At 48.1% G+C, this 25,789-nt stretch overlaps 1 protein-coding gene across 1 annotated transcript in view; it reads right to left on the reverse strand.

The window, feature by feature from the left end:
- MYO5B (myosin VB) overlaps window positions 1–25,789 on the reverse strand; it is a gene marked incomplete at its 5' end in the record, with an annotated part of 171,587 nt that overhangs the window by 18,265 nt on the left and 127,533 nt on the right. Inside the window, 7 exons of the mRNA XM_084278155.1 lie at window positions 6,271–6,359; window positions 7,153–7,392; window positions 14,117–14,176; window positions 16,626–16,763; window positions 17,645–17,752; window positions 18,514–18,662; window positions 20,044–20,128. Of these exons, the coding sequence (XP_084134281.1) occupies window positions 6,271–6,359; window positions 7,153–7,392; window positions 14,117–14,176; window positions 16,626–16,763; window positions 17,645–17,752; window positions 18,514–18,662; window positions 20,044–20,128 (869 nt within the window). The remainder of the gene's footprint in view (window positions 1–6,270; window positions 6,360–7,152; window positions 7,393–14,116; window positions 14,177–16,625; window positions 16,764–17,644; window positions 17,753–18,513; window positions 18,663–20,043; window positions 20,129–25,789) is intronic.

Genomic DNA, 25,789 nt, shown 5'->3' on the forward strand with positions numbered 1-25,789 from the left:
ACTGGGAGGCTGCAGTGAGGTCCCCCCACAGCCTTCTCTTCTCCAGGCTGAACAAGCCCAGCTCCCTCAGCCTCTCTTTGTAGGGGAGCTGCTCCAGCCCTCTGAGCATCTTTGTGGCTCCTCTGAACCCTCTCCAACAGTTCCACATCCTTCTTGTATTGGGGGCAGTGTTGAACCTCATACCAGTGTAAAAGCCCCCATCCACTTCCAACCCAGGGCACAAACACAGCCCGACCCCAGCATTCACTGCTTACTGACAGCTTGAAGGGCTCACTGCTCTTCCAGGCCTTCTGTGCTCTGGCACATCTCACTCACAGGACATTTTTAAGACAAGTTTCTCATTTCCCTTCTATCTGCAGCAACTTCTACTGGTCAAAAATAGATTCTCTCCTCAAGTCAAACGCAACAGCTGCTCCTCAGAGCAACCCTCAGTCCAAGCACCACTTGGATGCTTGTTTCCTCATACCCATATGAGATCCAACATCCTCTACACCCACCCAGGCAGAAAAATATCCAGAAAAGCCTGACCTCACTTTAATACTAAAAGTTTCCTTTAAAATAATCCCAACAACCCACCTCTTAAAGTTATAAAAGGCAGGAGGGGTAAATTATAGCCTTCAATGCTGTGTTGAATGCATTATAAATGAGTGATGGGAACTGGTCAGCCTGACCAGAAACATTTGCTACAGGGAGATTTTTTACTTGGCCTCAGTGTGAGTTTTAAAACAGTTTTTCTTTTGGGAAAGAACAATGGAAAATAAACAAAAGAAAACATTAAACCCCACTCAGTGTACCAATCAACTTCCTGACAGCCAAAACCCAGGCTAATATACATCTGTTTTGAAGAGAAGCAGAGCAGATGCCATTCCCTGGCAAGGAAAGATCCACATATTTAAATGGAAAAGCACAATATGTAAGCTTTCTACAGCACATTTTCACACGAGGAAAGCAGTGAGAATTGTGGTGGGGCAGGAGTACTGTGAAAGGACTCAAGAAGTGTCCTCACCACAGCAGACAGCTTGGACCTCCTGGTCTGTTAGCATGGCATTTCTTGAAAGTAGCAAAGGGTTTAGGCATTAGCACTTGGAAAATCCATCTGTTAAAGCCATATGTATGAATTTAGATTAAAAACTTATTTTTACCCACACAGGTTTCCAGAAGGGTCTGTAGGCTGATAGGTACAGGGATGTTTTCTTGGTCTGATTTGGGTCTGTTGGCTAATGAGGTGGTGGGGGTTTCTTTTTGCTCAGTTAATCTTAACAGAACTTGTATTTAGGTGCTGAAAACCAAGGGAAAAAAGAAAACACCACAATCTCCACCCAAAAACAAACCCAGAAGGATCCTCAGTATTTATTACATAGAATCCCAGACTGGTGGTGTGTTGGAAGGGACCCCAAGGGTCACAGAGCTCCAACCCCCTGCCACAGGCAGGGACACCAACCTCCAGGCCTGGAGCTACACAAGGTTGCCCAGGGCCCCAGCCAACCTGGCCTTGAACACCCCCAGGGATGGGGCACCCACCCCCTCTCTGGGCAGCCCCTTCCAGCCCCTCACCACTCTCTCTGCAAAGAACTTCCCCCTAAGATCTCATCTCCCCCTTCCCTCCTCCAGCTTCACTCCAGCCCCCTTGTCCTGCCAGTCTCTGCCCTTTAACAAGCTGATTCCCCTCCTGTTCCTGGGGTCCCTTCAGGGACTGGGAGGCTGCAGTGAGGTCCCCCCACAGCCTTCTCTTCTCCAGGCTGCCCCAGCCCAGCTCCCTCAGCCTCTCTCCATAGGGGAGCTGCTCCAGCCCTCTGAGCATCCCCGGGGCTCCTCTGACCCCTCTCCACCAGCCCCACATCCTCCTTGTGTTGGGCCCCAGCTCTGGGCACAGGACTCCAGATGGGCCTCAGGAGGGCAGAGCAGAGAGGGACATATCAGTAACCAGGGAAATTCCACAGCATTTTTAATCTCACACCTTTATAACCTTTGAAGAACAGCCTGCCTTCCGTTTTCTGATCATATGCACTCTGGTAAAGGGGGAAAGCAGCTCGAAGGGGTGCCATTACCCTGAGACAAAGCTGCCCTGTGAAATAACCATCCAGTCCACACTCATCAAGGAGTCAGAAATCGTTGAGATCCTCCTTCCCCAGAAGATCACATTGATCGGGACGTTAAAAGTCAACGGGGCTCCTTTCTAACTAATTAGATTAATTAGTATGTACCAAAGTAATTTCCTAAAATGCTGGGTAAATCCTTCTCCAAAATAAGGCTGGAAAGAGTTGAAAGGACATGATTCACAGCCCCATTCCTCCTTTCTCCCTACCTTGGAGGTACAGGTCTGGGGGAGCGCCTGGCGACCTGCCTTTGGCAACCTGCCTTCCTGAACAGAAGAGAAATTCCTGCCCAAATGCCTCCCTCCCCTCCATCCCAGTATCTTAGAGGAGGTGGACGTACACCAGATAACAGAGGTGTTTATTTTAGCATCTTCAGATAACTATCATCTCTCAATAAAGAAGAAGGGGCATTTCATTTCTGAAGCACAGATATGCTTTTGTTTTGTTTGTTTTAATTACATGGAAAACTAATTCACATCAGAGATGAAAATTAAAACAGACTTGGAAGCAGTGATAAAACACACTGGAGTGTGGTGAGCAGAGATATGAACCCTTTCCAGGTGATGGCCTCTTCCAGATGCAAAAGCATCCTCCACATCAAGCCAGTGTCAGCCCTTCACTTGGCACTGCAACTGCAGACTTACACAGGAGGAGGGAGATGGAGGGGGGGGAAAGGCCATGCACACTACAGAAATCACTTGTAAGTTATCACAGAAATTAATTTCAAAGACTAAACCTGATCTGCTTTGAGCTGCCAGGTCATTATCTCTAACATCATCACCTGCTCTTTTGTTTGCTCTACATTTCCACCAAGATCAAACGGGCTTGAAAGAAATATCCCAAGAACTGAAACAGAGAACAAAAAGCCTGCTTAGCTTTAAGTTCAGTTATTGAGGCAGAAAATGAGCTGGAAACTAACTTGATGTATTTCCCTTTACCAGCTGAAAGTCAGTGGGGAGAAAAAAAAGGGAAAAAAGCTGAGTTCACTGCGTTTACAAGGGGCTGCTTTGAATTCAAACTTCCCCTTGACCTGGCATCAAAGGGCTTTCCCCCTGAGAGTGGTGTGGGGAAAGAGAATCACTACCCGGGCAGGGTTAGCAGCAGTTTTCCTCCTGCTGCATTTAAAAGTCATGGATTGTATAGACACAGTGAGTAAAAGGTTTATCCCTCACCACAATACAGCCAGGCTCCACTCCCAGCTTAACCACCTCAGATACGATGACTGGCTAGGGGCAGACCACAGCTTTACCACATTGGGCAGACTGGACCAGTGGAAGAGCACCCACCTTGGTTAGAGACTGCCAACAGGATGAAAGGTATCAGGGTAAAGAGAAATGGGAGTGCTCCCTGCAGCACAGGAGGAATTATAGAATCATAGGGTGCGTTGGGTGGAAGGGATCTTCAAAGCCCATCTAGTCCAACCACCTGCAGCGAGGAGCAACATCTCCACTAGAGCAGCTCACTCAGAGCCCCATCAAGCCTGATCTTGAGTATCTCCAAGGATGGGGCCTCCACCACCTCTCTGGGCAGCCTGTGCCAGTGTCTCACCACCCTCAGAATGAAGAACTTCCTCATATCCAACCTAATATCTCCCCTTTTCTAGTTTAAAACCATCATGCCTCATCCTATCACTCCATGCCCTCAGGAACAGTCCTTCCCCAGCTTTCTTATAGGCACCTTACAGGGAGGGGAAGGCTGCTATAAGGTCCCCCTTGCAGCCTTTTCTTCTCTGGGCTGAACCACCCCAACTCTCTCAGCCTGTCTCCATAAGAGAGGTGCCCCAGCCCTTGGATCATTTTTGTGGCCTCCTCTGGACGTGCTCCAACAGGTCCATGTTCAGGAGAAGTGACTCTTGCTTATTAGTCCCACTTTAGAATTGCAATCCCACCAGCAAAGCTTTCCCCTAAAATATTTATTGATCAAGATTAGAAAGAGAAAGCAGTTCCATTTCTCATGTTGGCATGAGAAATACATACAGAGCTACCTAAGTACGAATGCAGATTTGTGCTGGGGAGATGGAATGTTAATTAATACTGACAAATACAATAATCCCTGCTGCCTGAGCATTTGTTTCCATCTGTTTTACTGCCATCAACTCCAGCCTATGGCTTATAAATGAGCCCATTACACCAATGCAGGGGGAACCACGTAGCGGGGGAGCTGTTGATGATTAATGAGCCATCGGGTAAATCACTGCAGAAAGTCAGGGTGACAGTGCACAGAGCTACTGGGACTGCACTGCAAGAGCCAAGCTCCTTTATATAGGAGGTAGATGAGAGAAGTAACAGGTAAGTGAGCCTGGAGACTGAAGAGTTTCACTCCCAGATCTCAAGAGGCCAAAACCACCAAGGCCTGACCACGCAGAGTTCTTAAATTGCAGCTCACCCCTGTGCAACTGCAAAAAAGGGGATTTATATACGTTGGAAAGCATTTTTTGGTAATTTCCATGTGTGATCCCCTCTCTGCAGAAGCTGGTCTGGAAACCAGACCAGCTGAAGAAGTACAACCCATACACACAGGATGGACACACATTCTGTGAAAGCAGCAGCTCTTGTTTTGAGCCCAACTCCTTCACCAACAGCTGGACACAAACTAACCATTCCTACATGTGCAGGCTGGCAAATGCAGTTTAGAGAGCAATTAAGTCTCTGCCTGACAGTGGGATTTTGCCTCCCATACTAGTACCCACAATTCCAGGAGAGATTTGGAAGGAAAACAAGAGAAAAATCCACAGAATTCATTAAGCGACCAAAACCCCACACTTTGCAGAAGGAAACCCACCATGCCCCATTGATTTTTTGACAAAAAAATGATGTTTGAATCAATCTCATCACCTCTACACTGCAGGAGGGGTGGAAATTTCATCAGCAAGTTCACTTCAGGAAAGCAAATATTCAATAGTAATCAACTGGGGAAAAAACCCAAACACTTGTCTTGCTCCAGGCAAGCCTGAAGCCCAGCTGAGAAACCAGTGTGACCAGTGTCCTGGACCCCAACACTCCCCACTCCTCCAGGTGCCCAGGGTGAAGTGAAAGCTGGTAGTGCTGGTGTGGGCAAAGCCTCAGTCCACCCATCAGGGTTTGAAGCTACGTCTAAACACAATGCAGGAGGAGCCCAGCCCTCCCAGCAAGCCCATCTCTGTACTCACACAGGGTAACTGGAGAAATCTCCACAGGTTCTCCTAGGGTTTTCCCAACAAGAAAAGCAGATGCATAGTCAGAAAATACAGGGATTTGGAAGACATACAGCACAGACATGATGACCAAAGTTGACTGTGCAGCTGTCTACACACTGAATTCCTGCACATCAGTACAGGCACAAGGACTTCCCACTGCACATTTTTGGCCATCCAGTTCTGAAAGCACTAGGCAACGCCCCAGATTTTCCTATCCCATTCAAAGATGCTGTGTCTTTGCTCATACTCATACAGGTATGAATAAATTCCTAATTAAGTCATGGTCTTTCCCAGCCTGGACTGCTAACAACCTCCTACAACCAGCTGACAAAGCGCCAAAGTTCCCTGTGTTGCCAAAAGCCATCAATCCACATTGGTGAGGGCTTCTGACTACCTTGCTGAATGCAAGTTAATTAGGAAAAAACCCTCAAACATCTGTATTTGCCAAGAGAAAAGGAGATGGACATTCTGTTTCCTAGCAGTAAAACATACAATCTTGCTGTTTAATCTGTGTAATTTTGTCTTCTTGCCAGATACTACTTTTTTACCTGATGTTCTCCAGGATGGCTGCAAGGATTGATTTCATGCCTCATAATTTAAGCCCACTGTTACTATAAGGATAGAGAAGAACGATGCTTTCTTCCCAGCATAGCATGAGGTCAGGCTTGAAATAAGTAGCTCTTAAAACACATCTCTAGTCTTGCTACTATTTATGTACTGGAAGCAAAGTCAAAATCCAGTTTTCCTCACTACCACGTTGGCTTTTCTACCTGCCTGGTACCTGCCCTCCCTTGGGGACACAGTTGCCCCAAGGATAACGAGCTCCTCACTCAGTACAAGACTTATACCTTTGGTCCCATCTTTATGGCCCAGCCTTGACCCAAGGTGCAGAACACAATGCAGAAGCTGGTAGCTCCCTAAAACATGTTGCTAAGTGTGGTCTGGACCTCATCTGTCACACTTGGGTCCTGCTGCTGGAAAAATCTGAGCCACACTTACCGACTGGTCTCGTAGGATCCCTGGTAGGCTTCAGTCATGTCCTCCTGGTCTGTGCTTGCTGGCCTGCTGGCACGGCTGGTGCTGCCTTCCTAAATTCAACACACAAAACACAGCAGCATGACATCTTGGACTGTCCTGTCTTTCAAAGTTCCTGATACCAAACAACTCCCAAGCATCCTCAACAGAGCTTCCCCGGAGCATCCATCGGACTAGGAAGCTCCTACAGATCCACACACATGCAAATAGACAGCAGCAGAGATGAGGAGATGGAAGGAGGATGCAGTGAACCTGGGAGGGAGATAAGTGTGTGTGTAAAATACAAAACATACCAAAACCTCAAGGAGTGATAAGGCAGTGAATTAAAAAGCCCAAGTGAGAGTTTTCAGAAAATGCACCCCTCAGTCAGAAGAGGATCTTAACCAAAAAAGCCCTGAGGGCTGTGATGGGACAGGCTCTCTTCTTGCCTACACACTGCAGTTGCAGCAGCATTGTTGAACAGAGTCTGGTCCAGAAGCAATCTTTTCCCATCCCATTTCCTTGTAAAATGTGCCAGTTGTCACCAAAACCCAGTGGGAGCATCTCAGACCACCACACCTTGGTGCAAGGCTGGAGAAGCTGTTCCTTGATGTGGCCTGGTATGGGGTCAAGCCCCTCACAGTGGTACAGATGACCATGAGACATATGACCCTGGACTGTCTGAAATGACACCATGGACTGTATCTTATCCATAAGCAGACCCTCCTACAACCTCCAACAACCTCCCCACACCACGCTGCCACACAGAGCCTCCCAAAACTGAAATGACCTTGCTCAGGCTGGCAGTGAATTTTCAGTGACAGAACAGGAACAGGAAAAAAAAAGATCTATTATCCTCCCAATTACCATGTTTTCCCCCATCTCTTTCTGCTGGGCTGCCATCATAATCTCTGTCCTCAGGTTGAGCACCTCTTCTTTCCTCACTTCCAGCTCCTCGTTGGCTGATTTCAGCTGGTTCAGCAACAGGTTGTAACTCTCCTGAGTATCCTCAGGCGAGCTGTTCTGGGTTGCCTGGTCTGCAATAGCCTTCCTCAGCTCATTAAGCTCATTTTTCAGCTTCTTGTTCTCCGACTCCAGCTCTTGCCTCTGGAAAACACAAAGACATTAACCAGTTTATCCAAACTGCCTTGCAGTGCTTCATCCTTTCCTGAGATGCCTCTAAGTAACTCAGTGACCAATGATCTCAGCCAAGTGATCAATTCATGCCAGGATCTGGATTTTGCTGCCTGTCCAGCCACTCGTGGCTCAGAAAAGACTTTTGCTGTCATCAGTAGCCTGTTGCCATTTAATGACAACACTACAGGGTGGCACATGGGAGATTTTGGGGGTTTATCTGTTTCAAACACAAAACCAACCCGTTAAAGGAGCCAAGTGGATTTGTTTCTTCTCCACCACTTTTTCTTTTTCTTCATCTAGAAATCCTCACAAACCCCAAACAACCACTTACCTCATTCTTGGTATTCATTAAATAAGGTGGAAGACACCGATTTACATGACTGCATCGTGGCAGACATCCTGCTAGGGTGAGCTAGGGCAGTGTGGATCCCCACTGCAGCTTCTGTTCTCACACATTTTGTAACCCCCCCCTCCCTGTGCAGTGTTCACAGTTGGAGGATTTTCTCACCCTGATGTCTTGTCAGCTACTGGCATCTGACAAGCTTGATGCCAACTGCTTCTCCTGAATAACAATGCAAGGTATTTGTCTGCCAGACAACTGAAGGGCTTATTTGCTTTTGCATGACAGTAGAAGACAGAACAACAAAACACTGGCAGCTGAGACAGCTTTTATTTCAGTGTTTCACCATGAAACAGTAACACCACCTTGGCAGTTCTTTGCCAGCACCCAAAACCCACCAGGAGCACCCAGTTGGGTCAAGAGCAGCTTTGCTCCTGCAGATGGGGAGCAGAGCCAGACTGCTGGGGTCCTACTCATGGTCCAGATCTCTACAGCCCAGATCTCTACAGCCCACCTTCTCTTCACTCCAGATCCTCCATCACCACCTGCACAGTGGCACCCAGACCTCTTGGAAAATGCCAAACCCCAACAGGATTCATATCCAACTACTACATGGCAAGGACCAAGACATTTGCAAGAGAGATGGTGTCTGAATGACATGGAGTCACCTCTTCCCTAGGGACCGACCCCCATCCATGTGGATTCTCCACTCTCTACAGTAGCACAAGCTCTTTCCCCACCAAGACCCACCTGCTTTCCCTGCTGCCTTTTGACCCTTTCCACAGCTCTCTTGCACAACCCCTCTTACCTGTGGGATGTCTGCTTCATTATAAGCTTTGGATGAGGTGAGCTAACGAATCCAAAAATGGCAGTGGGAGGTGGGGGCAATTTATACAATTTACACAGAGTGTAGAGCTAGCACAGCTGTGTAAACCTCCTTTCCATAGGAAATGGGTGTTATAATTACAAAATCCTTACAAATTATAAATAGCATGCCTTATCACAGCAGAGGTGTGAACAGAATAGCTGATCTGGCATCTGGACAGCCAGCATACTCCGAGCTGAACAAACACATCATCAGTAATCCAGCATATACAGGTACTTCATACCATCTGTCATTTATTTTAAAAAAGAAAAAAGGATAAGAAATGCCCTGGATCCTCCACAGGATGCAGGAATTCCTCCACATCCCCATTAACTGCAGCTCAGCAGAGGGAGCGTAGGAGACACGGGTTGTGCAGGGTGGGGAACGACTCTTAGAGAGTTATATAAATATAAATAACACAAAGCTGGGTTTAACTCTTCTTGCTGCACAGCTAAAGCACTGACTTGCCTTCTGCTCTTTCCTGTTCACACTCAGAGAAGGGTAAGAAGAAAGTTGATTAAGCGCTTTCCTACACAAACAGCATTTTTATGATTTTTTTTACTGTCTGGATAAGGTCTCTGCTTTTTCTGTTTTGTCTCCTTTTTTGTCCTTTCCTTTTTGTTTTTTAAGTGGGTCAGCCACACTGCCAGCTCCGGGGAGTGGTCATACCAAGCTGTGCTCTGGTTGGAAATGAAGCCAAGAAGATGAAGAAATAAAATGATAGCAAGCAACCCTGGCTCATGCCCTGGACTCCCTTCAGAGTTCACATTTAAATTCATTCCCTGCTCCTTTCTCACTGGATTTCGCAGAGCAGCGTTAAAATATCTACAGACAGGGGCAGGATGCCTGCTGTCCTCTGCCAGCACACCCAGTCTGCACCAGCATCAGTGATGGTGCAACAGAAGATGAAATAAAAATGCTTTGAATGTTGACAGGGAGATTGTTTTTCCCTGCACTAGTGTGAGAAATGCTCTTTCAGTTACACCCTGAACACGTGCCCTACCCTGTACAGCACTATGAAGGTGTGAAAGGGGTACCCAAAAGGGGTACCCAAGTCCTAATGGCCTTGGAAACAGCCTGAGTCTTTAGGGAGGAGCTGGGCTGGGTGAGGTGTGAGCCTGTCTAGATCAGAGGTTCGCGTTGCTCTGACAGGAACTTGCCATCTCTTCTATTTCTGATGCTCAATAAGAAAATAAAATCCTTTAGAAGCTGATTTCATGAGTTTCCTTGTCTAAGGGATGAAACAAACATCCCACCAACATGAAGGGTGAGAAATCAAGTTATGCATTGTGCTGCTGCTAGGAGAACAGTCAGGGAGAGGACTTCTTGGTGCTTCCACTCCCCGTTTCCCAGCCACAAAAAGAAATCTGAAAATACATGTTTCAGTCATGACTTTTTTGGTGTACTTCAGTGAAACATTTCCACCAAGATGTTTCTTTCTCCTGGAGAGAGTCCAGCAGAGGCTATGAAAATGATGAAGGGGCTGGAGCATCTCCCCTGGGAGGAAAGGCTGAGGGACCTGGGGCTGTTCAGCCTGGAGAGAAGAAGCCTGAGAGGGGATCTGATCAATGGGGATCAAGAGCTGAAGGGTGGGACACAGGGGGCCATGGGCAGCCTCTGCTCAGTGGCTGTGGGGACAGGACAAGGGGTGATGGGCTCAAGTTGGAGCACAGGGAGTTCCCCCCCAATGTGGGGAAGAACTTCTTCCCAGTGAGGGTGAGGGAGCCCTGGGCCAGGCTGCCCAGGGGGTGTGGAGTCTCCTTCTCTGGAGAGATTCCAGCCCCATCTGGACGTTTCCCTGTGTGCCCTGTCCTAGGGACCCTGCTTTGGCAGGGGGTGGGACCCCATGGGCTCTGGAGGTCCCTTCCCACCCCTACAGCTCTGTGATTCTGTGATTCCTCCAGGACTAGGGTCTGCTGCCTCTCACTATGGCACCTGAAGCAGTTGCTCCTTGCTTTTCAGAGTGGCCTCACTCAGCTCTTCCTAGACTGATGTTCACCCAATATATCAGCACCCAAACTATCACGTGCTACAGCTGGTCTGTGCAGGTCTGCACTGCCTTAGAGCAAGATCTTGGACCTGGCTGGTCCTTCCTGCAAGCCTCAGCTCATTCTCCTGTCACTCCAGCAAGAACCTTGTTCTGGAGATCCTTAAAGGGATCCTCTTGCAGTGCAGCACCACTGTGAGACGTGCTTCCTTGCAAATACATCTTCCAATTGTTTTAGGCTAATGGTTAAAGAATCCTGTTTTTCTTGTGACAAATGCTACCTACTCCTACAAAAAAGGCAATTAAAAGTGTTATTAAGGTTCGTTAGATATGTCAGTCTATGAATGGCAGCATGTTGGGAATGTGGAAGGTAGGGAAGTCCGAAATTAATATTGCCACTTGGAACTTAGAATCATAGAATCATAGAATGGTCTGGGTTGGAAGGGACCCCAAGGATCAAAGAGCTCCAACCCCCCTGCCACAGGCAGGGACACCAACCTCCAGGCCTGGAGCTACACAAGGATGCCCAGGGCCCCAGACAACCTGGACCTGAACACCCCCAGGGATGGGGAATCCACAACCTCTCTGGGCAGCCTGTTCCAGCCCCTCAACACTCTTTCTGTAAAAAACTTCCCCCTAAGATCTAATCTAAACCTTCCCTCCTTTAGCTTTAGTCCATTCCCCCTTGTCCTGCCATTATCTGCTCTTTTAAAAAGTCGAATCCCCTCCTGCCTATAAGCTCCCTTCAGGGACTGGGAGGCTGCAGTGAGGTGCCCCCACAGCCTTCTCTTCTCCAGGCTGAACAAGCCCAGTTCCCTCAGCCTCTCTTTGTAGGGCAGGTGCTCCAGCCCTCTGAGCATCCTCGTGGCTCCTCTGACCCCTCTCCAACTTCCCAGGTTAAAACTTAAAAACACGTTTGAGAACTCAGAAATCAGAACTCCAGAAAAAGCTGGAGGTCCTTATCTCCTGGGTTCTCCCTTTCCAAACTGCAGCTTCACTCTGCTTTGCAAGGTTGAAAGACCTCCACAGCCACGTTCAACCAACTGGAAGACACTTTGCCAAAGGTTAAGTTCTCACCCCTGGGTGTGTTTAACAGAGGGGAGATGAGGTGCTCAGGGATCTGGTTTAGCACAGGACAGGAACGGTTGGACTCCATGAGCTTAAAGGTCTTTTCCAACCTGGTGATTCTGGGATTTTAAAGCTCCTGTTGTGCTTTTACTCCACTGGGCTGTGCAGGGGTGTTAATGGAACTCAACAAGGTTTCTCCCAACTGCAAACAGTATATTTAGCAAACAGTATATTTATATCTAGCAAGTGCAACACAAATATCATGTTTAGAGACTAAAAACTGCACGGACCGAGTGCCAGAAAAAGCTGCTGGTGTGGTGGAGGTGTGCTCTTTGTGACAGCTGAACTTAGATACTTTTTGTCTCTAAGTTCTGATTTATTGCATCCTTCTGACATGATGCAGACAGCAAAAGGTGGTGGTACTACCACCAGATGGTTTAGCACGATGCTATCCTGGGTACCCTGTGCTCCTCTGGATTTCCCAGTTGTATTGCAGTATGTATTAAGGGGACAGGGAGAGAAGGAGCATCTGAAATATGTCTGCAAGGAAAAAATAGGAAAAAAAAAGAATTCCCTTACAAAACCTGTCCTAAGAACAAGCATATTTCTTGAGGAGGAGTGGGACATAAGAATTGGCTTGACCAGAAATATTTGAGTACAGTTAGAGAAGGAAGATGGGACCCACAGAAGCTGCAATAGGAGCCTAGCAGGCTTCAGTTGCTCTGTATGTCATGGGGAGAAAATGACAGAGGCAGAACTGAGAGAATTTATTGCTTAAGGACAATGTGAATTGCAAGGTAGGGTAATAGCTGGGAAGGCACAAGATAACTATGGTGAACCAGCACTGCTGCTGGGAGATAGAGGCTGTTGCTGCAACCCATGAAGCAGATTTATTTGGCTTTGACCTGAGTGACACCTTGGGAATGCAAGGAAAGCAGACAAGAAGCAGAGCTGAGCTTCTGGAAGAAGAAACAGTTTGGGTGTCATCCACAAGAACTGGCACACCCTCTGTGTGCCAGCTGCTAGGAGCTGAGGTGTGGTGTCAAGGGGAAAGTACACAGTGGAAAACACACCCCTCAATCTACGTGGGCTTATTGCCAGGGAGATGAGATGTTGTCCCACAGAGACACATCTGTGAGCCCACACCAGGCCCAGGAGCTGATGGAGGGCTACAGCTTTCAGACTGCTGGCTCGAATCATCAGTACTGATTACAGAGGGGTTTTAGGTTGTTACCATGTTGGATTGGGTTTGTGTGGCAAGGTTTTGTGGGGGGGAAGTAGGTGGCTTCTCTAAGTAGCAGGGTGGCTTCTGAAAGAAGCTTCTAGAATCTACCCCCAGGTCCAATAGAGCAAACACTAGCCAACTCCCAGATGGACCTGCTGCTGAGCTCCTCAGTGGCAGTGGTGGCACCTCTAGGGTAACAGAGTCAAGAAGGAAAAAAAAAACATTGAAATGGCAGGTATTTTGCAGCCAGAGAAGGGAGTGAGAAGGTGTGAGAAACTGTGGAGGCACCAAGGGCAGGGAAGAAGGAGCAGGAGAAGGCGCTCCATGAGCCAGAGAAGAGATTCCCTGGAAAAGACCATGGTGGAGCAGCTGTCCCCCACAGCCCATGGAAGATGATGGGGACCAGAGACCCCCCCTGCAGCCTCTGGAGAGGCCCCAGGCTGGAGCAGGTGGAGACATGGAAGATGCTGTGACCCACGTTGGAGCAAGACCCTGGCAGGACCTGCAGCCCATGGGGAGAGAGATTGACCTACACCAGAGCAGGTTTGCTGGGGGGGCTTGTGACCCCTGGGGGACCAGGCTGGAGCAGTCTGGGCCTGAGGGGCTGCACCCCATGGAAGGACCCACCCTGGGGCAGCTGGGGAAGAGCTGAAGCCCCGTGGGAAAGGCCTCAGGTTGGAGAAGTTGGTGGAGGACTGTCTGCTGTGGGTGGGACCCCACGGTGCAGCAGGGGAAGGGGGTGAGGAGTCCTCCCCTGAGGAGGAAGGAGCAGCAGAGACAGTGTGTGATGGACTGACCCCAACCCCCCCTCCCCATCCCCCTGTGCTGCTGAGGGGGATGGAGAGAAATGGGGGGTGAAGTTGAGCCTGGGAAGAAGGGAGGGGTGAGGGGAGGGGTTTAAGATTTGGGTTTACTTCTCACCATCCTTCTCTGTTTTGTCTGGGCAATACATTAATTTCATTCATAGCTGAGCCAGTTCTGCCCATGATGGTCACTGCTGAGTGATCTCTCCTGCCCTCATCTGGACCCAGGAGCCTTTTGTTTGATCTCCTCCCCCCTGCCCAGCTGAGGAGGGCAGTGATCCAGCAGCTTCAGAAGGGCATCTGGCCTCCAGCCTGGGTCAACCCACCACACCCTTCCAGCCAGGTCGTTTGGGCTGTTGGAGCCATGCAGGAAGTTAACAGCACAAAGCTGGAGCTTCTCACTCACCTTCAGACTGTTGTACACAGCATCTTCATCTTCTGAAGCCTCAGTGTTCGTTTCAGCTACCTGTGTGGACTAGAGACAAACTGGTGTACAAAAGCAGCCAGGCACACAGCACATGACACGTGTCTACCCACAGCCAGCCCTGCTGCTCTGCTGCCAGCCAGCTCAACCATAACAACAACCTTATTAATTGCCATTAGACAGAGTCCCAGCAACACACAGTGGAGTAGGGGCTGCTGCAGGAGGGAAGGGCTTAATCTGTCTTTACTGTGGCTCTCTGCAGCATTCCAACAGTGACAGTCACCAGGGGAATGGTCTTCAACAAAGTGGTTAACAGGTTTTTAATCTGCATCCCCAGCAAGGGTGAGAGGATGGGGAAGTTTCCTGTTTTACCTATTTCTTGAGGATTTCTAGAGGTGACCAGTAGAAATATCTAATGAGACAAGTACATAATTACTCTTGATGACCCTTGTCTAGGCCCTCACTGTGTTTGCCAACAGACTCAGATCTCACACTGGAGACAAATAAACAAAATCACTCCCAAACAAAGCACCAACAGCCCCAGAAATATCAATTATGAAACTGAGAGTGGTGGCATTTGCTCAGCCTTTTATACAAAAGCATCACTGCTGCTTCAGGACACCACACTGCTGTTTCATGGCACGCATTGTCTCCCACACTCCAGCCTCTAAGCATACTGGAAAGCCTCAGTTCCAGGTGAAGCATCCACAGAGGATCAGGATTTGCTGTGAGAAGTGCCCTGGTGACAAACATGAGCTCAGTGGCAGCAGCAGGGAGCTGTGTTTTCAGATTCCAGCTGCCAGTCAGCAGCAGCTCTGCTGGGCTGTCAGTGACCTGACTTACCAGAAACCCACCCAAACTGTAGGGAGGTATTTCTTCACAAGAAATAAAGAATGTATTTAAGGAATATCACTGCCCTGCAATACAGAGAAACCCATTCTTCTAACAGCTATCTTGCCATTTCTGATCACTGTTTAAGCCACATCCTTACATGATCACTACTAGGGGAAAAAAAACCACCAAACCACAGAGACTGTAACAATACCAAACTGAGGACACAAGCCTGACACAGCCATGAAGGGCTTATCAGCTCACACCCCACACTGCTGGATGAGGGGAGGTCAGGGCTGCCAAATGAACCTAAAGACACATGGAGATGTGAGGTACTGGGGCCTTTCTCTTCATGGCTCCCGAGCACTGACACACCTCCTGGTTTGATCCAGGCAAAAGGTGGTGTCTGTGTCCTCAAGACTGCAGTGTATAGTCCATCTGCAATCCTCCAAATACCATCACATGCCCATTTGGGTTGGAAAGGACCTTTAAGATCATGAAGTCCAACCGTTAACCCCACACTGCCAAGCCCACCACTAAACCATGTCCCCAAGCACCACATCTACACATCCTTTAAATCCCCCCAGGGGTGGTGACCCCACCACCTCCCTGGGCAGCCTGTCCCAGCACCTGACAGCCCTTTGGCTGAAGATGTTTTTCCTCATCTCCAACCTAAACTTCCCTTGCCACAACTTGAGGCTGTTTCCTCTTGTCCCATCACTTGGTACTTGGGAGAGGAGACTGACCCCCCCTCACCACACCCTCCTTCCAGGGAGTTGCAGGGTGATCAGGTCTCCCCTCAGCCTCCTCTTCTCCAGGCTGGACACCCCCAGGTCCCTCAGCTGCTCCTCATCAGAGTTGTGCTCCAGACCCTTCCCAGCTCTGCTGCCCTTCTCTGGACACACTCCAGCCCCTCAGTGTCCTTCTGGCAGTGAGGGGCCCAAACCTGAACCCAGCACTCGAGGGGTGGCCTCACCAGAGCCCAGTACAGGGGATGATCCCTGTCCTGGTCCTGCTGGCCACACCATTGCTGACACCAGCCAGGATGCCATCTGCCACCTGGGCACACTGCTGGCTCATGTTCAGCCAGCTACTGACCAACATCCTCAGGTTCTTTTCTACCAGGCAGCTTTCCAGCCCCCCTGCTCCAAGCCTGTAGCACTTCTGGGTGTTGCTGTAACCCAAGGGAGGGACCCGGCCCTGAGCCTTGCTGAGCTTCAGCCCATCAATCCAGCCTGCTGAGATCCTTCGTAGAGCCTCCCTACCCAAAAATTCTCCCTTCCTCTGGACCTTCAGTAACAAAACTCAGTACACACTTTGAATTTCTCCAAAGAGAAGGCAACAGGACCACTGCAGGGAGAATAAAATATACCAAAAATAATTCTACATTTACTGCTTTTAGGATACTTAAGATACTGTCCTAAATCTTTTAAAACCAGTTTATAAAAAAGCAGTAGTAAAAAAAAAAAAATCATTTCTCCTGAGCAATTGTCCTCAGCTGCCAGAAAGGTTTCCTCTCAATTTCCTCCACAGACCTGTTACCTCTTAAACTGAACTTGTCACTCTTAAACCTCAATTCCTACGCTGTGTCCCCTCAGGCAACCAAGGAAAGCCGGTTACCAACATGGAATATTGGTATTAATAAAAAGACACCTCTTACCTGTGACTCCCTGCTCTCTTGCTCCTTATACTCCAGATGGGCTTGCAGCTTCTTCCTCTCTTGCTCGAGGTCCCTCACTCGCTTCCGTAGCTTTAGGAAGAGAGGCAAGTCCATGGCTCCCTGCTCCATCTCAACCTCCTGGAAAAGAACAGGGAAGTAGGAAAAAGAAAAAGATAAGACCTCACTCAAGCTTTGTAAGCATGCACAGTGCCAGATCAGCACTAACCCAACCAGAGCTGGTAGCAGCAGCATCCCAAGAAAGGCATGTACTGTCAAAGACCAAACCCCCCTGCAGTCATGGCCATTGGTGCTAGGAACAAACTACCTGTACCAACACTGACTGCTTTGATAAATTTACATCTGTTTTTAAGCTGGTATGTCCAAAAGACAACACTTAACTATAATTAAAGCCCTATTTCAAAGAGGAGAGGTGCTATGGTTAGCCATGAGCCAGCGGTGTGTCCATGTGGCCAAGAAAGCCAATGGTGTCCTGGGGTGCATTAATAACAGTGTGGCCAGCAGGTCGAGAGAGGCTATCATCCCCCTCTACTCTGCACTGGTGATGCCAAATCTGGAGTTGTGCGTCCAGTTCTGGGCTCCCTGGGTCAAGAAATCCTTCCCAGGGAGGGGGAGGCCCTGGCACAGGGTGCCCAGAGAAGCTGGGGCTGCCCCTGGATCCCTGGCAGGGCTCAAGGCCAGGTTGGATGGGACTTTGGGCACCCTGGGCTGGTGGGGGGGTGTCCCTGTCCATGGCAGGGGTGGCAACTGGGGAGGGGTGAGGCTTGAGGTCCCTTCCCACTCAAAGCAGCCTGGGATTCACTCAAGTCTGGCCCCTCAAATGAGTAATTATTTGCCACAGCACCAGAACCCTGAGATCCCTCTCACACAATTAACAACATATTTCCGTAGCACGAAATCAGTTAAACCCCTGGCACCATACAGTCCAACCCACATTCCTCCCACACCCTCCAAGCATCCTGGCTCTCCTCCTCCCCCTAGTCCTGCCCGTTCTACTGTACCTCCACTTCTTGTGTTACATCCTCGTTGTCTCCCGTGTCGGAGGCTGATGAGGAATCGGAGTACAAACTGCTCTCGTTGGAGAGCCTTCTGTTGCCCCCCGGTGTTTGCTGCCAGGGAGAGGTGCAGATACATAATGCATTCAGTGTTTAAGGACAGATTCCTCACACAGCATTGTCAGAACAAATAAGTGTCTATATATCAAGGTTACTTTACAAAAGGCTTTACTGTCACCTTAGAGTGAATTCCTATTTCTAGTTCTTACGCCCTACCATCGTATTCATACTGACACAGGGGAACACTTTGAAACGTGAAGAGAAACTCAGTTGAAAGATTCTGCATGAATTAAAGGCTTTTTCACGACACCAGATGCTTGTTAACTACAAATATGCAAAATTGAGCTCGAGGTGACGCTGTTCATAGCACCCTCTGGGTCTCCTTTTAAACGTTCAGCCGTCCACCTAAACCAGCATCCCTTCAATTACGATCTAATTCTCAACAGTTCTTCTAACACTTTAGCAAAGATGAACCTAAAAACTTGGCTTTTTTTGGAATTCTGGAGCCCTGTTGTTGGGTTTCAGCTTTGTTTTTTAATCCAACCCATGAGCATTGCTGAAATGAAAAGCAAAACAAGAAGCATGGACCAGCTTTATCTGGGATTCACAGGCATCAGTTATCAGAGAGGTGTGACAGACCACGCTCCTTTTCCAAGGCACACACATGGTTCAGCCTCAGTGTTCGGAATATCGAGCACAAATTACACAATAACATCACATCTAATAAGTGTTCTGGGGATGAGTGAGCCACATTATCCACCCACCAACACCAGGTGCAGGACACAAGGGGATAGGGGTAATTTCATCCTCATTACCCTCATAATGGTAATTTCATCCCATAACTTGGTGTATCTCTGCTCCAGCATCGAATACTCTTTCACCAGGCTCTGATACTGAGACCTCTCTTCTTCCAGCTCTTTCTTCATCTGGGAATCTTCCTCAAATGTGAGTGTTGCACATGAATCTTTAAAAATGGAATTTTTTTTTTAAAAAGGCATTAGGATCTTCATCTCTTAAACAAACTTCTTGTAAATATGTGCAATTAACAAGAATGAATTAACCAAATGCTTGCTGCCAAGACCTTTTGAAATGCATATAAGCATTCTCCAGTACGTAGGGACTAGTACAACCCAGGTCTGTCTTCCTGCCATTTGGAACAGCTTGAGCTCTTCTGCTCAGGAATCAAGAGTCCTCTGCCACTGGACTTAAAGAAAAACCTCCAGCACACACAAACCATCAGATCTCTTACACGTAACCCAGCCGTGCCAGCTCCACCACTCATGAGCCAGCCATAAACCCACCCAAGGACAGATCAGCACAGTATGGAAACAACATTCCTGCTTCAGCTGCATTTAAAGACTTCTCTATGCCTGCTTCCCACCACACGATTTGGCATAGGAGCTGAAAGTATTTTATATCCAAATAAATTCTCTTCTTTCTTTGCTTTGTTTTGGAAAAAACTGCCTTTTCAAAGCAAATCTGGTCCCTCCCCTTTCTAAGAAACCAGGCAAATACAGTCTATGTATCCCTTTAAACAGGTTAAACCTTCAAACAAAACCTCTTTGCTTGCTTTCCCCAAGCTTCAGTGCTCTGAAAGCACCCCCTAAGAAATGGAGAAATATTTGCAGCAAGTTTCTTTTCAACACATTATTTTCATTCCTTCACTTTGCACTGGGCTGAGAGCAAGAGGGTACTTCACAAGTACCAGGGAGCAGTGATAAACACATCCACAGAATGATGCAGGGTGCTTTTTGTAAAAGCTGCCACAAAATTAGAGCTGAAAACAGTGATTAAAAAAAAATATAAATTAAAAAGCTCAATTCATGCATGAGAGTTTCTTCTCTGGTTTGGCACTTCACCCGATCGCTTTCCTCTATGTTCACCTCAACATCTAAATCTCTGCCTTCAAAATGACTCACAGGCTCCTGTCACATTAGAGAAATCCTCTGGCACAGCTGAATAGTGTTAACTGCTTTGCTCCTTGGATCCTACATTAATCAATCTTGGGACGCTGTTACTCTCTACTCTCCACCCCTAGCAGCCCTGCTGCCTCCCACATCATCTGAGCTACAGGCTAAACCCAACTAAAAAGCCCCTTTTAAGTACTTAATTCCATATTTCACCAGTTAAACCAGCCTCTGTCTGTACACCCACCAGCAAGACAGTGTGAAAAGAACTGTCCCCAGAAGAAAAAACCACAATGAAAACCATGGGGAAGGGGGTGCTGAACGATCAGCACTTTTCAAAGTAGGAAAAGCATGGGGAAGAAATGAGTTTGAGGGAAGAAGAGTTACAATCTCCTCACCTAGCAGAGGCATTACAATTCTACCAGCGTTCTTCCTTACCTTTAGATTGCCAGATGATCCTTCTGTTAAGCTCCTCGTTCTTCTCCGTCAGGAGAGCGTTTTCGTTCTCCAAGACACATACACGCTATGAAACAAGGGAAAGAATTACTGCTGCAGGTCAGAGCCTCTGCAGAGGGATTGCATTTCACCTGGCTGGAGACAGAGAGCTTTGTTCAGGCTTTCTTGGCTGTTAGAGAGATCTATCCCCTCCTGCTTTGCCCGTTATCCCTTTGTACACTGGAGGAAGAAATGTAGAAATGCCCTGCGACAGCAGAGACTAACTTCTGTTTTCCTGAGCGCATTTTTCCCTTAAATTAATGTTTTCAGCTGAATATTGAGCAGCTGGGCCTGGCAACCACGATCTGCAGGAGCAAAACTCCTACAAGGGATCAGGTCATCAATGCAGAGGTTCATTTCCACATCTCAATGGGCTTCATCACTGGTCCTCAAGTCATAGCACTGACTGCTGTTGGGAAAGAAGAGGTCTGCTGACTGTTCCAAGCAGTAGTTAAGATGGACATAGAGGATGTGAGCACTGATAGTAAATAGTTTGGGCTTTTTTAATTTCATGTGTGTTACTTCATGCAGTAAGATGATAGTACTGTAGAACCTGTAGTACAGTGGTGCAGAGTGTAATTCAACAGGAGCATATGTAGCAATTAGCACCAATGATTACCTAGCAAAAATTAATGAAAACAAATTAAATCCTGCAAAATAGGGTGGGTTTTGGGGGTTTTGTTTAAAACTATGGTTTTTATTAAAAATGAAAGTGTACCCACCCCCCTACCCATGACTGACAATGGTGAACTGGGGACAACAGATGAGAAAAAGGTTGAGGTTCTCAACAACTGTTTTGCTTCAGGCTTCACTGGCTCCCTCTCTCCTCACTGCTCTCGAGTTGAGGTTCCTGCAAGATGGGAACCGGGGAGACAAGAGTCCCTCCCCTGTAACTGAAGATAAGGTTTGTGACCATCTGAGGAACCTGAAGATACACAAGTCCATGGGACCACATCCCAGAGTCCTGAAGGAACTGGCTGATGCAGTAGGCTGAGAGAGCGGGGTTTGTCCAGCCTGAAGAAGAGAAGACTCCAGGGACACCTTTCCATTCCCTGAAAGGTGCCTGTAAGAAAGCTGGGAAGTACTGTTCCCAAGGGCATGGAGCAACAGTATGAGGGGTGATGGCTTTAAACTAGAAAAGGGGAGATTTAGGTTGGGTGTTAGGAAGAAGTTCTTCTCTCTGAGGGTGGTGAGACACTGGCACAGGCTGCCCAGAGAGGTGGTGGAGGCCCCATCCCTGGAGACATTCAAGGTCAGGCCTGATGGGGCTCTGAGCAACCTGCTCTAGTGAAGATGTCCCTGCTCACTGCAGGGGGTGGGACTGGGTGGGCTTTGAAGGTCCCTTCTATGATTCTATGAAAACAAGGCCACTTGTCACAATAATAAGGCTGGACTGATGCTGACAGCAACCTATCCTGCAATTTTGTTCATCCTCAGGAATTCTGATGCCTTCAATAGTGTTACCTCCAAACACCAACACATTATCAAGTGAAATATGCTGCTATGGCTAAGCAGGATTATTCTGCTGCTGTCAGGTAGGAGAACGAACTGACATCATCCCAGCAAGTACCATTCCCTCTGCCTGCTCCATCGCATCCTGCAGCCACAGCTTACAAACAGCTACACATGGCAGAAGGATCTCAAGATGCCAAAGATAAACAGCACTGTGCCCACCATAATAAAAGTTTTCAGTGCCCAAGAGTAATAATTTTGCTGTCACAGATAGATAAAATTTATAGGCAGCCCAGCTGGCATGCCTTCGTAGCACAGCCTTCAGCCTTCCACACAAGCACCCTCAAATCAAAGTGTTCTATCAGATGCTGCAGGTGCCAGACACATACTAATGGTGAGGGGAAAAGCACAGCAAATATTTCGCTGTAGGGCATGACTGAAACTGGAGGATCCCACCATCCCTTGCTCTCTGATCTGTTCATTCACTCCAGCTGTCTGCATGAGACCACAATCTCCTGCATCTCCAGTGGGAACACTGGAGACTGGAGGTACAACTAGAAAGAAAATACAATTTAAGGTAGGCAGGGCTACTGGCACTCTCAATGCTCTGAACTGAGCCACATCTTCAAAACCAACTCCATCCCTTCACTCCTACATCGCTTCAGATAAATGCAGTGGCACATGTGTCTTCAAGTTAGGAAGAATTCTTTAAAACATGGGAGAAGAGTTACAAGAGAGAGGGAAGGGTAGGAAAACCTGTGCTGCAGTGAGACAGCAAGGATCCTGACTCGTTTATCCTGTCAGAGAAAAGATTAGGGGTTTGATGGGGTTATTTTGCTAGTGCTCTTTCATGGGTGTTGACAACAAACTCCTCTGCCCAGAGAACAAAGTTAGGATGGTTAGAAAACAAAACTAGGCAAAATATTGGAGTATTTTTCAGCTGTGCTGGGTGGGGGGGGGGGGGAATTCTTTATAACCAAAGGAATATCAATGACATAGACAGTGGGATCGAGGGCATCCTCAGCAAGTTTGCAGATGACACCAAGCTGAGTGGTGAGGTCGACATGGTAGATGGATGAGGATGTCATCCAGAGGGACCTGGACCAGCTGGAGAGGTGGGATCGTGTGAACTGCAAGTTCAACAAGGCCAAGTGCAAGGTCCTGCACTTGGGTCAGGACAGTCTTCATTATTGTTACAAACCAGGGGATGATGAGTTAGAGAGCAGCCCTGTGGAAAAGGAGTTGGGATACAGATAGGCACAGAGCTGGACAGGAGCCACCAATGTGCACTCAACAGCCCAGAAGGCCAATGGCATCCTGGGCTGTGTCACCACAAGTGTGGGCAGCAGAGGGAGAGAGGGGATTCTGCCCCTCAGCTCTGGGAGTAGTCTTTAAAATACACATATTTTAAGTGACCAAAGTTGCTTATCACATTCCTGCTACTTCATAACACAGAAACAAGCTGGAATTCAACATCTGTGTTTATAGGAACCCAGTGAGGACAACAACAACCCATTAAACACAGTAGAGGCAAGCAGATCAGGTTACACAGTGGCCAAGCAGCCATCTGTGGTACCTTTCCTATCCCTTGCTCATCCTTCTGTAGAAAACATCTTTGAAGCTGCTTCAAAGAAAACAGCACCTGCTTTGAAGGATTTCTAAGGAATAAATCATCCTAGCTGATCCATTGAGAAGATGAGCCCTAGGAATAGCTGTTGGTTCTCCCACAGACCTGATGTTTTAAACTTTATGCCAAAATGGAACAAGAAGGGCCATTCTAAAATTAAGGAAATCAGAAAGAACAGCTATAAGGAAGGGATTAGATATTTTTCCAGTAACAAATCATAACTAAAATGGATTTGCAGAAGCTGCAGCCCCAGCTCAAGTTGATAAAATTAAGACTGTCACCTCAGTCTCGCTCAGAAATGTCTGGTGACTTTTGGGTATCACCTCCTGAGTCAGTGCATCCCACCACAACCAGGCTGTGGTCTTGCTACTGAAGGTGGAAAATGCTTCTCTCATCTGAATTTGATTTCAGAGCACTCCCTGTATTTTGGCAGTTATTAGAATTACTCAAAACCCCATATCAGAATTTTTTCTTGGAAAGTAAGCTTTTGGCTAAGCACATGTTCCCAAGAAGGAAACTAGTCTTCTCCATCTTCCTACCCACAAGGAGCCAAAGGAAATAACATCAGCAATGGGAGCCTGCACCCCACAGTAGAAATGTTTGGTAATTAAACCATTTATTGTCATGGTAAAGCGCACGGTATTTGCTCTGCTGTAGGCAGATCTACAGCAAGGGAAAGTTTTCCTTTGTTTTCAGGCTTTTTGAAAGCACTTCTTTGTTCCTTAAATCAACCTTTCTTCTGAGTGCTCGAAGGGGATTTGCAATCAAGAACAAAGAGAAGCAGTTTTTCCCCAGCTGCATCACCGTCAAAATAAAGCATCCTATCAGGGACTAAAAGCCTCTCCTGCAGCCAGTTAAGGAACTGAGCCCTGTGATGAAAAGGACAACCTAATTTGGCCCACCATCTGCGGGAGGTTGGCCAGGGTAGGTGCTGCTGACGGAGGTGGCCCCAGCAGAGTCCCACCTGGACACAGTTAAACCATAATACTCAGTATTATGTATTATGTCCATCACAGTACTCAGCATTGGTGAGGCTGCATCTGGAGTGCTGGGTCCAGTTCTGGGCTCCTCAGCATCAGAAGGACATTGAGGTCCTGGAGTGAGTGCAGAGAAGGGCAACCAGGCTGGAGAAGGGGCTGGAGGGTGAATCCTGTGAGGAGCAGCTGAGGGAGCTGGGGGTGTTGAGCCTGGAGAAGAGGAGGCTGAGGGGAGCCCTTCTCCCCACCTCCCCTGCCCTGCCAGGAGGGTGCAGAGAGGTGGGCGATGGTCTCTGCAGCCAGGGGACAGGAGATGGGACAAGGGGCAATGGGCTCAAGCTGCCCCAGGGCAGGGGCAGCTCAGCTGGGAGGGCGAAGTTCTTCCCTGGCAGAGTTGTGGGGCTGTGGCACAGGCTGCCCAGGGAGGGGGCTGAGTCCCCAGCCCTGGGTGTGTTTACCAGAGGGGAGATGAGGTGCTCAGGGATCTGGTTTAGCACAGGACAGGAACAGTTGGACTCGATGATCTTAAAGGTCTTTTCCAACCTGCTGGTTCTGTGATTCTGTGATAATAAGAACACAGCTAACCCCAGACCTTTTTCTTTAAATCTCTTTTTCATCCTTTCACACAAAAGCCTCTATGGCAGAGAAACAGCTGAAAAACAGCTTTTTCTGTGCTGTGTATTGAGTAGAAAACCCCAAAGTTTTTCCAACAGTAGAATAAGAAAAACCCCAAACACTTCAACTGTTGATGCAGAAGAAGAAAGATCATGGACTTAACTTGAGCACTCACAGCAGGTACCCGTGTGCCTAAGGTTACAAGAATGGGTGTGAAGGTGTTTCAGGATCAACCTGACCAGCGAAGGAATTCAGACTAAAAGGTCCATTTTTAGGATTTGCAAAAAAACTTCTATGCTCCCAAGTCTCCTTCTCCCAGCAGAAAGCTTTCTTGTTCAACAGTGGCAGCATTGGGCCACCTTCACCTCAAGTGATCCAGAAAGCTTAGGACTACCAATGAAAACGAGGGGGAAAAGGAGTTTTGTCCACATCACAGCTCCAAACAGGTTTGTAACAACCAGCCTAAGCTGGTGTTGGAGCAGAGCCTCTGCTTGAGAGGAACAAGTGGGTGCCCACACAGGTCATATTCTGCATGTCGCTGTAACACCAGCCACTATGACCTGCTGTGACAGCCACAGGCTGCACAGCAGAAACCAAACCCTCATGTCCCACCCCCAACTGGGATGAGGAAGAACGTCTTCTGAACACTGACAGCTTCTGGGACAGGCTCCTCCAGTGTTCTGCATTACACACCATGAAGAATTGCTGTGTATGCAGCAAGTTCTGGCATCTCTGTGGTTATTAAGTGCCCTTATTTCAGGTGGGTCTGGGTTTGGGGAGTGTCTTCATGGCTGGCAGCGCAAAAGGGGTTGAGATGGGGTGTCCTCCTGACACGAGGCAGTCGCTGCTCCTGCTGGGATGTCCACCTGCCCTTGCTGCTCACCCCACACACACCCCCAACCTGGTTTACAAGGCAAATCCTAGGGGCATTCCATGACAAAAGGAAAAGAAAGTATCACTAAAAGACAGAGACTGAGTCTTCCCCCTTCAGACTGGTGAAGGATGAGCTTTCACCAGC

Source organism: Gallinula chloropus (genome assembly GCF_964237585.1).
Source record: "Gallinula chloropus genome assembly, chromosome: Z".
In the NCBI taxonomy this organism is placed as follows: domain Eukaryota; kingdom Metazoa; phylum Chordata; class Aves; order Gruiformes; family Rallidae; genus Gallinula; species Gallinula chloropus.